This window comes from Vulpes lagopus, chromosome 7, assembly GCF_018345385.1.
Source record: "Vulpes lagopus strain Blue_001 chromosome 7, ASM1834538v1, whole genome shotgun sequence".
NCBI lineage: Eukaryota > Metazoa > Chordata > Mammalia > Carnivora > Canidae > Vulpes > Vulpes lagopus.
In genome coordinates this window covers 64340313-64355859 of record NC_054830.1, presented here as the reverse complement: position 1 = coordinate 64355859, position 15547 = coordinate 64340313, and the positions used below count along the sequence as shown (strand labels likewise).

The 15547-nt window shown below is 60.7% G+C and overlaps 1 protein-coding gene across 9 annotated transcripts in view; it reads left to right on the top strand.

Moving 5' to 3' along the window:
• The window catches only part of COL27A1 (collagen type XXVII alpha 1 chain), a 134877-nt gene that overhangs the window by 2206 nt on the left and 117124 nt on the right, over nt 1-15547 (top strand). For 8 of the 9 annotated variants that reach the window (XR_005988810.1, XR_005988811.1, XR_005988812.1 and 5 more), the window contains exons 2-3: nt 6026-6096; nt 9119-10851. Coding sequence is in view for 6 of the 9 variants with exons in the window: in XM_041760910.1 (XP_041616844.1) it covers nt 6026-6096; nt 9119-10851 (1804 nt within the window). In the remaining 3 variants the exon portion in view is untranslated. Of the gene's footprint in view, nt 1-62; nt 6097-9118; nt 10852-15547 lie in introns of those variants that run through there. The other variant, XM_041760914.1, reaches the window with a different exon arrangement.

Genomic DNA, 15547 nt, shown 5'->3' with positions numbered 1-15547 from the left:
CCGCGGTCGCGCGGGGCGGGGGCCGAGCCCCGGGGTCGCGGCCGGGCGCGGGCGCGGGGCGGGGGCGCCCCGGGGATGCTCGGGGCCGCGGGGGCCGCGCGTCCCGGGGCCGGTGCCCACGGGTCCCGGCTTGGAAGTCGGTGCGCGCGTCTGTGTGGCGCTGCACGTCCCCTGCCCGGAGCCTGGGCGCGGGCGTCGGTCCGCCTGGGTCCGTGCGCCTCCGCGTGTCCCCGCGTCTCCGGGCGGGGCCGGGGCGGGGCGGGGGGGGTCTCGGCGCCTGTCACTTTGCGCGAGTGTCAGAGAGAACGCGAGAGCCGGCGTGTCGGAGTGGAAAGGGCCCCGAAGATCCCCAGGCACTGCACAGAGGCGGGGGCGGGGGCGGCAGGGACTGTCCCAGGAGGGAGGTGGCCCAGCTGGGCCCCCGAGCTGGTGGCCTGGTTGTGAAGGGCGAGCGAGTGCAGGAGCGAGGCGCTGAGGGTGGGTGTGTGGGAGCAGCAAGGATGGGAGCAGCCCTGGGGCCCTATGCGCTGTGGCTCATGCTCGCTGCTGCTGCCCCAGCAGCACAGACTTGCTCCCGTCTAGCCTGCCCCCAGAATCCCAGGACATTCCCAAGAGGCTGGTCGGGGCGGTGGCTCCGCCCCCCCATGCCCTGCCCCCTCTGAGCTGGAATCAGGGGGATGATGCTCCCCCCCTTCCCATGTCTTGGAAAAAGCTGGCTGGCTGAGATTCACCCCCCCCCCACCACAACACACACACACACACAGCACCAGTAAGTACACTGCTGACTCACTTTCTCCAGAAGACCCTGTGCCAAGGCAGATGCCAGCGGTTGGACAGAAAAGTGGTGCCAGCCGAGCACCCCACAGGGGGGCCCAAGCTCTGGGCAAATGGGCAGTCAAGCTGCATGGAGGCCCGGCCTCTGCTTTGCCCTGTCTCGCTGCCTCCCTCACCCCAGCAGTGCCCCAGACCCCCCAGGCCCCCCCAGACCCCGTGCCCTCTGCTTCTGGCCTGCCTTCCGGCCTCGCTCTTCTCTGCCTCTCCCAGACCGGGTTCCGTGACACCATGGAGCACATCCCTGGCCTCTTCTCTCTTTCCCATTCCTCCTTGTACTTGAAGCACCTCCCTGCCTGGTGCTTTCACATGCCCTGCTGTCACTCAGGTCTCACTCACCTGGACAGTCATCAGCTCCCCTGGTGGGGTTCACTGGGCGGGGAGGGGGCTGCCCTCCCCATGTAACCCACTCCCTGTCTGTCTCTGAGCACACTTTGCCTGTTACTCTGGTGGCATATTCTCACCCCCTGACACCTGTGTTCAGGGACCCTCTTGATACCCCACGACGCAGCCCGGTGCGCCGAAGTGCCGTATCCATCGTGGTGGACCGACCACCTCTGGTGGAGGATGCTCACAGGCTCACACCAGTGGGCAGGTTGCAGGGCTCAGGGAGCACTGCGATCCGACGGCGTGAATCCCCACTGCCGCGCGAGCTTGGGCATGCCCCTTGCCGCTATGCTTCTCTTCTAGTTCTCGGCTGGCAAGGTTTAGCGAGGATTCTTGCAGGACCTTACTCGTAAAGGGCTTAGAATAGTGCCTGGCATGTAGTAAGTGCTCAATAAACGGCCACTGTTATTTATATTATTATTCACTTCTTCTTCAATGGATGTGTGAGTCAACTGGAAAATTCTGGGCTGCGTCCTGTCCAGACAGATGACCTGTCTGTGTTCCCATGGAAGAGGTATCAGGTGTGAAGAGAGGAGCCTGGGTGTGGCTGTCTGGGCACATGGTTGCCTGGCCGATCCGTGGAGGCAAGTAGGACAGGTCTGTCCCCCTTTGCTCTTCTGTGGTCCTCGGGCCAGGTGCCCGCTCGGCTTATCCTGTGAGCGCACGGCCAAGCCTGTGAGTCCACAGGGCTGCTTTCCTTGTGTGTGTGTTTTGTGTGCCCCGGGTCTCAGCTCTGAGCTCTCGGTGGATGTTCAAGTTGGTAGGGGTCCCTTATGATCCCCTGTGTTCCCAGGTTACAAGGATGGAGGAAAAACCAAGCACAGCAGCTGTAGGTTCCGGCAGCCCTGGGGGTCCCGGAGTAGCCACCCTTGGTGTGCCGGCAGAGAGCCTTTTGCAGGGGTGGGAACACTGAGTTCTCCTCCTGGAGGGCTGTGCGGCCCGGCTGTGTCCCCAAGGTCGGGTCCCCTAACGCGTAGCTGCCGTTTCAACTGCCTCCTGTCCACTCTGGCCCCTGGGCTGTGGTCTTCCCGACATCCTGCAACCCCGGGTTCACCGAGCCAAGGCCCACGAGTCAGTGGTGAAAACAGAAGTCAGGAAGAACAAAGCTCTGAGCCAGCGCAGGCGCTAAACATTATTAGCAGTAGCCTAAACAGCGTTGGAACGGGAGCAAAAGAATCGGCAGGGCCTCCCTCCGGGAGCCAACTTTCCAGGCCTGGAGCTTACTTAGATGGCTTGTTGGCTCTCTCTGGGCTGCATCTCTGTTCCTGTTGGTAAAGGCCGGACTCTGGTCTCTGGCAAATATAGGAAGTCCCTGTGAGTCTCCAGTTCCTTCTCCATGAGAGACAAGTCGAGCGGAAGGGACCGTCTGCTGAGTAGTGGAGTCAGATGACGCGGGTCACTGCAGTGCTGTGTGGCTTTCGGCAGATCACGTCCCCTCTCTGGGCCTCCACAGCGAGGAGATGGGCCTCGAATCTGGCCTCCAGATGATCTCGGAGGACCTTCTCCCGCCGCATGTTGCCACTCTTGACTTTGGCGGCGCGTGAGTCGTGTGCACACGGAATTCAGGCCTGAGAGGTCGGTTGCATTTGTCCAGGTGAACCGGTGGAGGATACTCCGATACTTCTGTAACAGGCCTTCAGGGCTGACATTCTTGAGTTGGAAACCATGGTGTTGGGCAGCTTCGTTGAAGAAGAGTCTGAGCCCATGGCTCCTGTGAGTCTTTTTTTTTCCTGACCTTCAGGGCTTAAAAAATATGCCGCCCCCTCCCCCCCAAGTGTATCCTTGTTCTCTCCGGAGTGGTCGCCTTGGAAGAACTGCAGCCAGAAAAATCGACTGAGGACGTGTACGGTTCTTGCACCTTCTCTCCTCCATCCAGCCTCTCTTTATCAGCTTGGGAAGCGTCCTAGGCAGGGTGCTTGTGACATCACACCTTGGGATGCGCACAAGGTGTGAGGGCTCGTGCCTGGAAGGGGCTGGGAAGAGAGGATGGAAGGAAATGGCACCGGATTGAGGTCGTTGGAACCCTAGGAAGTGAGGGCCCGTCTCTTCCGAGGAAGCGCTCTCAGGAAAAATGAGCTCACTGGTCCTCTAGGTCTGGGGATGGCTGATGGACAGAAAACACTGTCGCTGTCTTCATTGCAGGGCTTCTCAGAGCTTTTGTGCACCGTTAGTTGTTCAGTTGTGCTCTGGGAATCGCCAGGCCTGGGAGGCAGCTCTTCCCTTGGCGGCTCTGGCTCCGGTTTCCTGGAGGGCGTACCTGGTGCACATGGGAAAGAGTCCTGAAGAATGATGACCCCAGAGCCTCCCTAGGGTGACCTTGAGGAGGTACCTGCCCTCCCTAAGCCTCAGTTTTTGTCACATCACACAAAGCCTCCTGTCATTTCTTCTCAGGGCTGATGAGGTTGCCGTGGGCTTCCAGTGGGGCAGGTCATGCCAGAAGGGTCAGCCTCTGCTCTCCTCCTCGGGTAACGCCGGGGCAGCGGGGCGCTCTGAGCTTTAGCCACGGCTCACAGTGTGCTGGAGGCGAGGCCCATGGAGGCAGGGAGGACTGGCCCCGTGAAGAAGGCATGTCCACAGCCCTGGCAGTAGGTTGGAGAGGACGAGGGGGAATTGAGGATTATCCAGGAACCACCCTGGGACAAGTCAAAGTAGGGAGGCCCTTGGGGAGAGGCTTTTCAAGTCCAGGGTCCTGTGCTACCAGGTACCGTGGGTTTCTTCTACAAAGATACCCTGCACGTTTGCAACACGCATGCCAGGTGCTGGGGGTGCAAAAGTGAACAAAGACGTGGTTCCTACCTTTCAGGGATGTGTTCAAGAGAGGGAAATGGGAGACTAGGCGATGAGCACACGTGGGATACCCACTGTGGTGAGGTGCACGCAGTGGGGCTGTGGGAGGCGGCTCTCAGGCTGGAAGCTAATGCATGTGCGGGGCCCCTGGCCGGGCAGAAGAGTGCTGTCAGGAGCACTTGGGAGCAGCATGTGCAAAGGCCCAGACGCTGGAGAAGGCTTTCAAGGTCCCACCGTCAGCATCTGAGCGCTATTGCCGCTTGTTTGCTGAAGATGCAATTGGACAGGGCTCAAAGAAAGGGAGTTCTGAGCTCCCATATCAAGGGGCCCAGAGGAAAAGCAGTGATGGGGGGGCTAGTTCAGTCTTCAGAGGTCATCCAACATCCACTGTTTTTCCATTTCGTCCTCCTCAAGCGCTTGTGGGGCCCGTTAACCTCATGGGCACAAAATGGCTGCAGCAGCAGCCGCATATCCCTGCTCAGTAGCCTACAAAGGCTAGAAGAAAACCTTCTCTTTGTCCCTTTGAAACACTTTCCCAGGGGCCCGAAGAAGAGGCATCCGTCACATCGTACTGGCCGTGTTTGGAGTTAGGGTCACACCTGCATGCCTACCTCCCCCCCATCCAACCATTCGCTTAGACTTACCCAGATTCATCCAGGATCCTCCCAGGTCCACAGCTCCCTAGACGAGAAGGGTGCGGGGCGGGGGGGGAGGCGGTGGCTGGGTGACCCCCAGCATCTCCCACGGTGCCCAGTCAGGACTGCTCTTGATCACAGTCACAATTAAATTAGAGCAATCACTATGGAATCAGAGGGCGTGAGCTGGTTTCCCAGGGCGCCGGGGAGCTGGGAAGATCGCGGGGCGCCAGCCGTGGATCCCGGCAGTCGGGTTTCCTGGATTACGTGATCCCCCAGGAGCGCACCGTCCTAGCTTTCCTCTTGCAACGGGATCCTGGGCCTGTGCTCCCCAGCCTCAGCCCGCACCCCCCGCCCGTGTCCAGGCCCCCAGCTTTGGCCACGTGCCGCCCTCCCCTCTGCCCGCGGGGGATCTGATGCCCCGGGTGGCTTCGGGTGTCGCCGGTGGCTGCTCCCACAGGAAGGTGAAATCGGATCGCTGCCTCTGCCCATCTTGGCAGGAGGCACGGGCAGAGCGTTAACCCTTGCGGGCCCCGGGGCTCGGGGCGGTGGTGGCTGCGTGCGGAGCGCTGCCCGCTGGCACCCGGCCTGGCACCCGGCCGAGGCCCTGACGCGCCGGAGCGCATCCTCACACCGGCCTGAGACGGGGCGTGCGGGCCGCGCTGCGGAGCCCGAGGCAGCTCAGGGAGGCTGGGTGGCTCCTGCAGGGTCGCACGGCTGGTAGGAGCAGGGTCTGTCGGCCAGACACCGCCACCCGTCGCCCCCTCGTGTGCTGTTTCCTCTCCTCCCTTTTGCCACCGGCACGAAGCCAGCGACGTGGCTTCCTCAGCGCGCCAGTCCCGGTGACGCGGCCTCCGCCGTCCACCTCGTGTCTAGGGAGGGAGACCTCGTCGCTTTTGTCCTTTGAGGATGTCAGTCGTCCAGGCGGCCCGGTCTGATCTTCCCGTGGACCTTTCAGACCTGGCTCTGCTGCCCTTTGGGGCTCAGGATCGTGAGGCCGTAGTACAGATGGGGAGACGGAGGCCCAGAGATGGGCAGGGGCTCCCCTTGCTGCCCAGAGCGGCAGATGTGAAGCTGGACCCCTGGTCTCCTGACGCCCGGGGCAGGGCTTCCCGCCCACTGTTTCCTGCCCTGTGACCTTGGCTTATTGATCTGGGAAAAGGAAGGTTGTACCTGTGCGCGAGGTTGTGCCTGGAAACCCGGGAGCGTGGGCTACCCTGTGGGGTCCTAGAGCCTGCACCTCCTGTCCGCCTCCTGTGGGCCAGCTGGGCTGGGCTGGGGGGTGGGGGTACTGGGGCTGGGTGATTCCCTCCCAGCTCCGAAGCCAGATCTGGGCCCCAGTGTGGAAGCTGATGCTGCCTCTGCTTGTGTCTTCCCGTCTCCAGGGGGTTTCTCTTCACCTGGATCTTAGTCTCGTTTGCCTGTCACCTGGCCTCCACCCAAGGAGCTCCTGAAGGTAATCCTCTCTTCTCTTTGTGCAGGGAGGTGTGGGGTGGTGGTGGTGGTGAGGGGGCTGGAGGGGAGGGGAGGGACAAGGAAGGGCAGAAGAGACCTGAGAACTCAGGGCTAGGAGAAAGCCATGCCCCTCAATGGAACTCAGTGCCTCAGTTTCCCTATCAGTAAACTGGGAGCCCATCATTGGCAAACTCCTCTCCAGGCTGGGAAGAATCACATTTGAAGTTTTGTAAGGGGCAGGGAGGGCTCCGTGCAGGAATGGGGGGGGGTGACCCCTCCCTTCCCACTGGTGGAGAGGCACCGGGGGTAGAATTGGAAGAAATCACGTTGGTTGGGCAAGCCTCAGCCCCGACTTGTCCAGTGGTTATGCCCACATGTGTTGAGAGGAGCCACAAAGGCCCCAGCTCCCTCCCCTTCCCGTGAGATCGTGCTCTTCCCCACCATCCCCAAGGAGCCGGCCAGGGGGCCGAGCGGTGGGCTGGCTGCACAGCTGCCCCGCGAAACTGAAACCTCTCCCACATCTGTTTGTCAAGCGGCCACAAGGCCTCCTAAAATAGCGTCCCCTCCCCTCCTCCACGCTCGCCCGTGTGCCGGGGCGGGCAGCCGGGCACTCCCAGAGCCCCTGTGGCCTGACCTGGCCTCCGGCAGGGATTGGGTCCCTGGGAGGGGAGGGCCATGCCCGGAAGAGACTCCTGCTGCCCGGCAACATTTTGTGCAAATGTCATATTTTCCGAGCTTGCTGTTTCCCCCACAAAGTAGGTGAACAGCTGTCCAGAGTCCTGAGTCAGGCAATGGGGGGCGGGGGGTGTTGGGGAGAGGCCGGAGCTGCACGGAGCCAGGTTTATGTAATAAAGGGATCTTGCTGCAGCCAGCTGGCAGGGTCCTTCCAGCTTGGCGCTGGGCTGCGTTCATTCCTCTGTCCCCTAGATCCTCGCCCCTGGATTCTGGATGTGTCTCCACCCCACTTTCCAATTAGTCTGAGGGGCTCCAGCTGAGGACCGCGTACTGTTAAGAACAGAGACCCTGGAGCCAGGCGGCCCGGGTGCAGGTCCCCGCTGTGCCTTTTATTATAGGCTGCGTGACCTTGGGTCAGTTACTATAGCGAACTGACCCTCTTCTGTAAAGGGGGGGATCACAAGCAGTATCTTCTTTGTAGATGATTGAGAGAATCAAGCGAGAGAGTACGCGTCAAGCCTGCGGCACGTAGTATGTGCTCAGTACATACTAGTGTTTATTTTTGTCGTTAATGATATCGTTCACCTGAGCACTTGGGCAAGAACATGCTTCTCCATCCCCTGCAGGGCTCACAGTGGTCAGAGGCCACCATAAGATGACCGCCAGCCCCAGGTGTCAGAGTTTGGGGCTTGCCCCTGACCTGCAGACCGTTTCCGGGCTAGGCCTGGAGACTGGTTGGTATCTGCTTTGCAACCCAGCTTTGGAGAGGACGGTCAGGGAAGCCTCACTGGTGGTGCCTGGCCTGGCCAGCTGGCATTTACCCCTGGCAAGTGCAAGCTGCCGTAGGCCACAGTGTGTGGGGACACTTAGTACAGACCTGGGGTCCTCTGGGGGCTGGAAGTGGGAGAAAGGAGGGATTTGGAGTGAATGGAAGGCCTGCAGATCCCAGGCAGGAAGATGGGTCTTTAAGCCAAATCAGCCCGAAAAAGCAGCCTGCAACTCCAGGCTTTGCAGAACATCGTTAGCCCTTGGTGGTTGCCTTGAAGGTCTGGTTTCCTTTGTCTTACAGGCAGGGAAACTGAGGCCCAGGAAGAGACTTGCCCAGAGGTGTCTGGGGGAGGATGATGAGGAGGGCCAGCAAGCCCCATGGTATAGGCGGTCTTGGCTGCCTCGTTCTACTGCAGAGGGAACTGGGGCCCAGAGTGCAGACCCATAGGTGGCTTTGTCTGGCTCTAACGTCCGGCCATGTGACTCCAGAGCCTGCTACGGTGCTCATTTTCTCCCAGCCCATCCGTCTGCCCATCCGTCTCACTGCTGAGGGCTGAGTGCTAAGTGCCTGATGTACACCCCACATGGCACGCTCGGAGCCTAGGTGCTGAGCTTGGAGGTGGGGGTGGGAGCTGAGGAGCCCAGCCGGACCCCAGTTCCAGAGGCAGCCTCTCCATCCCGGGTCGGGCTTCTGCAGACACTGGCAGCTCGGCCCGCTGAAGGAGTCGGATGACCCGGCGAGAGGCAAGGTCGGGAAGCCTTTCCATAAACACCCTGGAAGCCCTCCTTCGGCTCTGGCAAGCCCCATGGATGTAATTACTGGGCGGATGTGACCTGGCCAGGCCGCAGTGGATGTCCAAACGCCTCGCCAGAAGACAGAGGTTGCAGGGATGCCTCAATTGTTTCCTCTGCTCTGTCCGGAGCCACATGGGGAGAGGGAGTCATTGGACTTGTCCTCTTCCGTGCAGATAGCAGCCTCCCTGGTCTCCTCTGGCCACAGAGAGACCTAGGGGCTGGGGAGGGTCCCAAGGGCGGTGAAACCAGTCAGGCCCACTGGGTGTCTTTACCGAGCTCCTGTGACCCGTCCACTCCTGTCACCCTGCTCCCTCAGTCATGGGGCTGCTTCCTGGAGTCAATGGCCTTTGAGACAGAGAGAAGGGGGACACACGTCATGTTGGGCGGCCTGCATACTCCGTGCCAGCATCTGGTGACGGTCATTCTTTTGGGTACGAGCGGCTATCATTTAAAAAGGCTTATCTGGTGCCAGGCACTTGTTTTCAAGCACGTTAGCTCATCGACTCCTCGCGACAGCCTTGTGAGTTTAGGGACTCCTGTTATTTAACAGATGAGGAAACCGAGGCACTGAAGTCACAAGTCAGCTGGGGAAGTCTGGCTCCGGGGTCTGTGCCTATAATGAGGACGTCCAGGGTCGTTCAGCCAGACAGGGGATTGGCTCCGAGTCTGCGCTCCCGGCCGCGCTCGGGGCCCCAGGGAGCAGGGGGTGGGCTGTGCACCTGGAGGGCTCTGGGGCGGGAGCAGGCCCTGACGGTCCCCTCTCCCCCTCTGCCCTCCCTCTGCAGATGTGGATGTCCTCCAGCGGCTGGGCCTCAGCTGGACAAAGGCAGGGGGTGGCCGGAGCCCCCCGCCCCCGGGGGTCATTCCGTTCCAATCGGGCTTCATCTTTACGCAGCGGACCCGGCTCCAGGCCCCGACGGCCGCCGTCATTCCCGCCGCCCTGGGCACGGAGCTGGCGCTGGTGCTGAGCCTCTGCTCCCACCGGGTGAACCATGCCTTCCTTTTTGCCGTCCGCAGCCGGAAGCACAAGCTGCAGCTGGGCCTGCAGTTCCTCCCCGGCAAGACGGTCCTCCACCTGGGGCCTCGGCGCTCTGTGGCCTTCGACCTCGACATGCACGACGGGCGCTGGCATCACCTCGCCCTGGAGCTCCGGGGCCGCACCGCCACCCTGGTGACGGCGTGCGGGCAGCGCCGGGTGCCTGTCCCGCTGCCTTTCCACAAGGACCCGGCACTCGACCCCGAGGGCTCCTTCCTCTTCGGGAAGATGAACCCCCACGCGGTGCAGTTTGAAGGTGCCCTGTGCCAGTTCAGTATCTACCCCGTGACGCAGGTCGCTCCCGATTACTGTACCCACCTGAGAAAGCAGTGTGGACAGTCCGACCTGTACCGGCCCCAGCTGGGACCCCTCCTTCCCCGAGACTCGGGCACAACCTTCACCTTCCAGACCGACCTTGCCCTGCGAGGCCTGGAAAACCTGACCACTGCCGCGCCAACCCTGGGGTCACGGCCAGCAAGCAGGGACCCCCGGGGGACTGTGGTGCCTGCCGTGCCCGCCAAGCCCCTAAGGACCAGCACCGCAGACCCTCGCCAGCGAGCTGCAGCCGGGGGTTCAGCCCGCACCCCGCTGCCACCTGCCAAGCTGTCGGCCGGTGAAGCGCTTCCTCCGGTGCCCCCCACCTCTCCTGCCAGCATCACTGCACCTGTCCGGCCGTTGCAGAAAAGCGCGGCCACCAAGATCCCCAAAAGTCATCCGACCAGGCTTTCGGTCCCTTCTCCTTCTATGATAGGCCCTGTCAAAAATCCCCACCCCACCCCGAAGGCAGCTCAGCCCTCCTTCACAAAGTCAGCCCCACCTACCAAGAAGCCAGTGCCCCCCACTTCCCACCCACTTCCTGCCAAAGCCTCCCGCCCCTCCGTGAAGCCGATCCAGAGGACCCCTGTCACACCCAGACCTCCTCTACCCAGCGCTCGGCCCCTCCTTCTGGCCACTGGCTCCCCCAAAAAGCCTTTTCTTCCGGTAGGCCAGACCATGGCCAAGATGAGCAGTCATGCCAGTGAGCCAGTCCCTGCCCGCACCGGCACCCACCGGCCTCCCCAACCCACGATTTTGTCCCTGCCACCTGTCCCCCGTCCTGGTTCTTCCAGGATTGCTCCACTGGCCACCTCGATGCCTCCCACCCTTGCTCCTGGCTCAGCCCCCACCAGAAGCAAGAAACCCTCTGGATCAGAAGCCACAAAGAAAGCCAGACCCAAGAGCAACCCCCGGAAGCCCGTCCCCCTCAGACCTGGGAAGGCAGCCAGGGATGTCCCGTTGAATGATCCGACAACCAGGCCCAGCCCCAGACCGTCCCGGCCCAGCCGGCCGACCACCCCGGCCCCGGCCTTGGCCCCCGCGCGATTCCTGTCCTCCAGTGCCTGGCCAACGAGTCAGAGCTATTCCTTCTTCCACCTGGCGGGCCCCACGCCTTTCCCGTTGCTGATGGGACCTCCAGGGCCCAAGGGAGACTGTGGTTTGCCGGTAAGATGGGTTGGGATGTGCATGTTGCTTGGAGCTCAAGAGGGTGGCAGGGGCAGTTAGGGCAAGTGGCGACTGCTGCCCAGGGCTGACCCAGGGAAGACCCAGAGCAGGGCGGTGCATCTGGGCAGGGCCTCCGCTCGCATGCACGTCCTCTTGCTCATGACCGCCCACTCTGCTGTGATCCACGGGGCACTGGGGCAGCCCTGGGTTTGGTGGCCACCACTGGGTGAAGAGCACCCCTTGGGCTGGCGTTGGCCCGGGCCCCGGGTCATTGTTTGCTAACCCCGACTGTGAAGGTCAAGTGGCTTCAGGAAAACCACTAACTGGCTCCGCGTCATGCAGTCTCCAGAGCTCGGCTCTCCCGAGTCCACCAGCTAGTCTGGGAGTTTTGGACAAAGGTCGCCCACGGGTAGTCCTGAACGTGTTTTGTTTGGCACACGCGGCATTGTTTAAAAATATTTAATAAGTTACTAACATTTTAAAAATGTGAGAGATTTCTTAAAAAAGGCCTGGTGACCAGCTTCTCTTGGAAGGGGGAGAGATACAGTAGCCCGTGGCCTGCGGCCCGGTCAGAGCTGCCCTTTCAGACGGGACCCCACGTCTCCCGATCGGGTCTCCCCCACCCAGTCCTTTACCCCGTTTATTTTACCTGCCTGGCTCCTCTAGACATTGGAGTTGTGGCCTCTGTTAGGGATTTGGGGTGAGGAGGGTCAGAGTGGGCCTGGACGGTCAAGGGAAGGAGAAAGAACATTCCACGTGCAGGAGATGTTCTCAGGGCCCGGGCCTCCAGCATGCCTGGGACTGTCTCCAGGGGCAACGACCTTTTCTGCAGCTGGAGGCCAATTCGACCGGGGCGGGGAGGGGATGGAGGGGACGGAGTTTCCAGAAAGCTCAGGCCTCAGCTCCATGCTTCTGCCTTGGAGATGACCACCGTGTGGTTTTTCTCCTCCCCGAGGGCGGGTTTTCCACCAGGCTCCGTGTTTGAGGTTAGGCTCCCCTACAATGTGGAGACGGTGGCAGATGCTGGGAATTCCCAGGCCTTACAAACACACTTAATGAGTTTTAATAATCATTAGGAATAATATTTATTCAGCCTGTCTCCAGGGGGACTGAGAGCCCGTTTTTATTATAACCATATTGTAGAACTTATGGAAATTGTATGCATTGCTTTGCAATTATGTCAACGCTCTGCTCGAGTCCTGTGCTGTGAGATTGTCAGGGCAGGAAGTTGGGAGCAAGGAAAAGAAGGACCCCTTCTCATCACCCCTCCAGGCTGCCCGGCCTGACTCGGGCACCAGGTGCCTTTGAGCCCTGACAGCTCAGCTTCCCAAGCTGTGTGGATGCTGGGCTCACTGGCCATGAGGTCGAAAGGGGGTGAATTGTTTCCCCCCCCACCCGCCCCCAAGAGAGGGTGTGAGGGTCAGGGTCTCCACCCCATCCAGGGGAGGTGAACCCCTCCTTCCAAGGCTGTGTGGGGGGTGGAGAGATGACAGACGTGTCCAAGCCGGCACAACTGGAGCAGGAGTGGTAGAGAATCTGCCTTTGGGCCTGGAGGAGGCCCAGGCCATGTGCATTCCCCTTGGGGTTTGGCAATGTGGGTCGGCAGAGGTGAGGCCTCACTCCAGATCTCCTTCTTGAGCTTCTCTATGATCATAGAATGTGCTGGAGTCAACCTGTTTGGTAGATGGGTGCTTAGGGGTCATTCCATTCAGCCCTCCTCGCCGGGCAGGTGGGGAGCCTGGAGACAGTGCCCAGAAAGGGCCGGGACTTGCCCAAGGGCACACACAGCATGTAGGAGGCAGAGTTAAGGTTTATGCCCCAGCTCTAGATGCCAAGACTGGCACATTCCATCCCACTCCCCTGAGCGTCCACTCTGAGACCCTAAGGCTCAGGGCCAGGAGGCTGGGGGCCTCACAGATGTGATAAGGCCTGTCCATGGCCTCAGAGGAACGTCTCAATGTCTGAAGAATCTCTTGTTTCTGTACCCACCACGTGTATGAGTCCCATGAGTGGTACCTTCCTTTACGACCTCCCAGGACCTGGTTCAGGAGGGCAGGGTGTGTATGCTGACCCCTGCTTGACAGATGAGGGGACACTAGTTAGAGGGACAAAAGACTTGGCCACGGGCATGCAGCATGTTCTTGCAGGGACTGGGGTAGGATTCTGGGTCCCTGACTTCCAGAGAGGCCACTGGCTCTTCTTGTTCTTCCAACCCTGAAGGGCCGAGGGCAAGAGGGACGATGTCAGTCTGCTCCAGTGGTGTCCTCCCTCGTGCCCATCCTGTCCCCTAATCCCACCCTCTCTCAGCTTGGAGCTTAGTCTCACTCCAATAGGAACCCAGAAAACTTTGAGAAGCTTCCTCCGGCCCACTGTGTGGCAGGTGACAAACTGGTCATTTGGATTTTCAGAAGTCACATGATTGAAGTGGTGCCTCTCAGCGCAGTGGCAAGGGCTCCTGCTCTTCCCAGGCCCTCTTAATTTGCCTCCGATCCCCATATACATTTAGGATCTGGTCCCAGCAGAGCAGGAGCCATGCTGCCCCGGGCAGGGGCCTTCACTGTCCCCCGTCTGGGGACCTGCAGACCTGGGTTCCAGTTCTGACCCCACCCCTTACTAGCTTCATGGCCCTGAGCCACGCTAAGCCTTGGTTCTGCAGAATGTAAGTTAAGAATAGCTCCCATCTCCCGTGAGGCAGCGAGTTGGGTGATCTCCAAGGCCCCTCGGAGATGTTTTGGCCGGGTGACTTTGGGGAACTTCTTTCCTCTCCCTAGGGGCTGTCTCCCCTCTCTGGGGCTGTGGGACCTTTCAGAGCCAGAGAAGGGTGCCGTGGCTGGGTCTGAGGGGTTCCGCATGGGTCCGAGGGGCACGAGATGGGCGGGCAGAGGCGGAGACAGCTCGGGGCCGGGCCTGCCAGCAGTTGTAGCCGCAGAGTGAGGGAGCTCTGTGGGAGCCCCAGCAGCGGGGTGGCGGGGTGGGGGGGGAGCATGGAAAAGCTGAGCTGGGCCCTGGGTGAGAAGGGGCGGGGAGGCTGCGGCTCACAGATTGCACAGAAGCTGCACAGAAGCCCCACGCCTGGGAGGAGGCGAGTCAAGGCCTTTTTATTCATGATCAGGCCGCTGGCATTTGCACTCGCTTGCACTTTTTTGCAAGCGTCACCTCAGGAAGACCCGGATGAGGGCCTGGCCTGCCGCAGATGCTCCATGCCTATCTGCGAGACAAACGAAGGAATGTGATCTTTACAGAAAAAAAAAGGTTGTCTTGACTCCCAGGCCAAGCTCCTTGAGGTTGTACAGATCTCTCTGCTGCTGGCAGGTCACGAGGCCACGGGGAGGGTAACAGCTCACAGACTTTGGGTTTGGAGTGACCTGGGTTTGAACCACTCCCTTATCCAGGCAGCCTTTCATCCTTTCCTGCAAACGTGCATTGAGTACCTTCTAGGTTCCAGGTGCTGCGTGACCTTTGGCAAGTCACTTAACCTCTCTGAGCCTCTGTTTCTGCCTTTGTGAGACAGGCATAGGGTCCTACCTACCTTTCCAGAGTTGTTGTGCAGATTGAGATGAGGGAAGCTGGTCCCAGTGGTTTGCTGTGACTATTGATTCATGTGCCGATGGTTGAGATGGGGGGATTGTTGCATGAAGAGCACTGGCAGTGTCTGGACCCAGGAGGGCCTTCACGCTGTTGGTGGTTTGGAATTGGGGCTACATCTTGAGAAGTTCGCCCCTTACCCTAGTTCTCATCTAGAACCCAGGAGAAGGGGTGGGCGGTGTTTTGCTTTGTCTCTAGCGTACTGTCTTTGAGCTCCGACCGCGTGCTGGGCTCTGGGCTAAGCCCTTTGCATGCTGTGTCCTGCAGCTCCGGGTGGGAGCCAGGTACTTGAGGAGAGTTCAGGAAAAGGGCTATTTACAGAGGTGCGGACGGCATCAAAGGAGCCGGCAGTGGCCACAATGCACACAGGTCTGACCTGAAGGTACAAGGGGAGCGAAACTGGGACCAGAACCCAGGGAGAGTTAAAGTGGGAACAGCAGGCTCCGGGGGCTGCGGTGGGACTGCAGGGGGGACTGCAGCCCACCTGGAGAGAAAGCCCCTGCCCACTCCCTCTTTCCCACTTGTCCGTCTCTTGCTAGGACCTCCCATTGGCCAGACCCAGCGAGGAGCAGAGAGCAAGAGAGCGTGAGGCTGCAGCCTGTAGGCGGGTTCCCAGGGCACACGATCTCCGGGGGGCAAGTGGAGGATAGCCAGCAGCCAGCACCCTCACACGTTCTCTTGGAAGCTGGGTGTGAGAGCCCCGTTTTCCAGCTGGACAAACTGAGGCCTGGAGGTGCAGGGAGATGAAATAACCGCAGGCCACACGGAGAAGCCCTGGCCCCTGAGGCCCTTCCCAAGGACAGAGACTGGGCCAAAGGGCCCAGAGCCCTGAGCACTATCCTTGGGATGAACTGGGGGTGGGGGCTGCTCAGATGGTCAGAAATGGGAAGGCCCTTCGAGGTCCCCTGCCTCTCTCCGTTGAGCCACAGGCACTGAGCAGAGGACCAGGGATGGAAAGTCCTGGCACAGGGACACAGGCAGGTAGCAGCACACGCGGGCCCGGCCTCGGGTCTCCTGGATCCTAGGCCCGTGGAACGTCCCCGCTGGCTGCCAAGGGCCGTGCCCGCCAGCACTTGTTGCTTCCTGCGGGGCTTGGCAGGCGGGCTGTGTG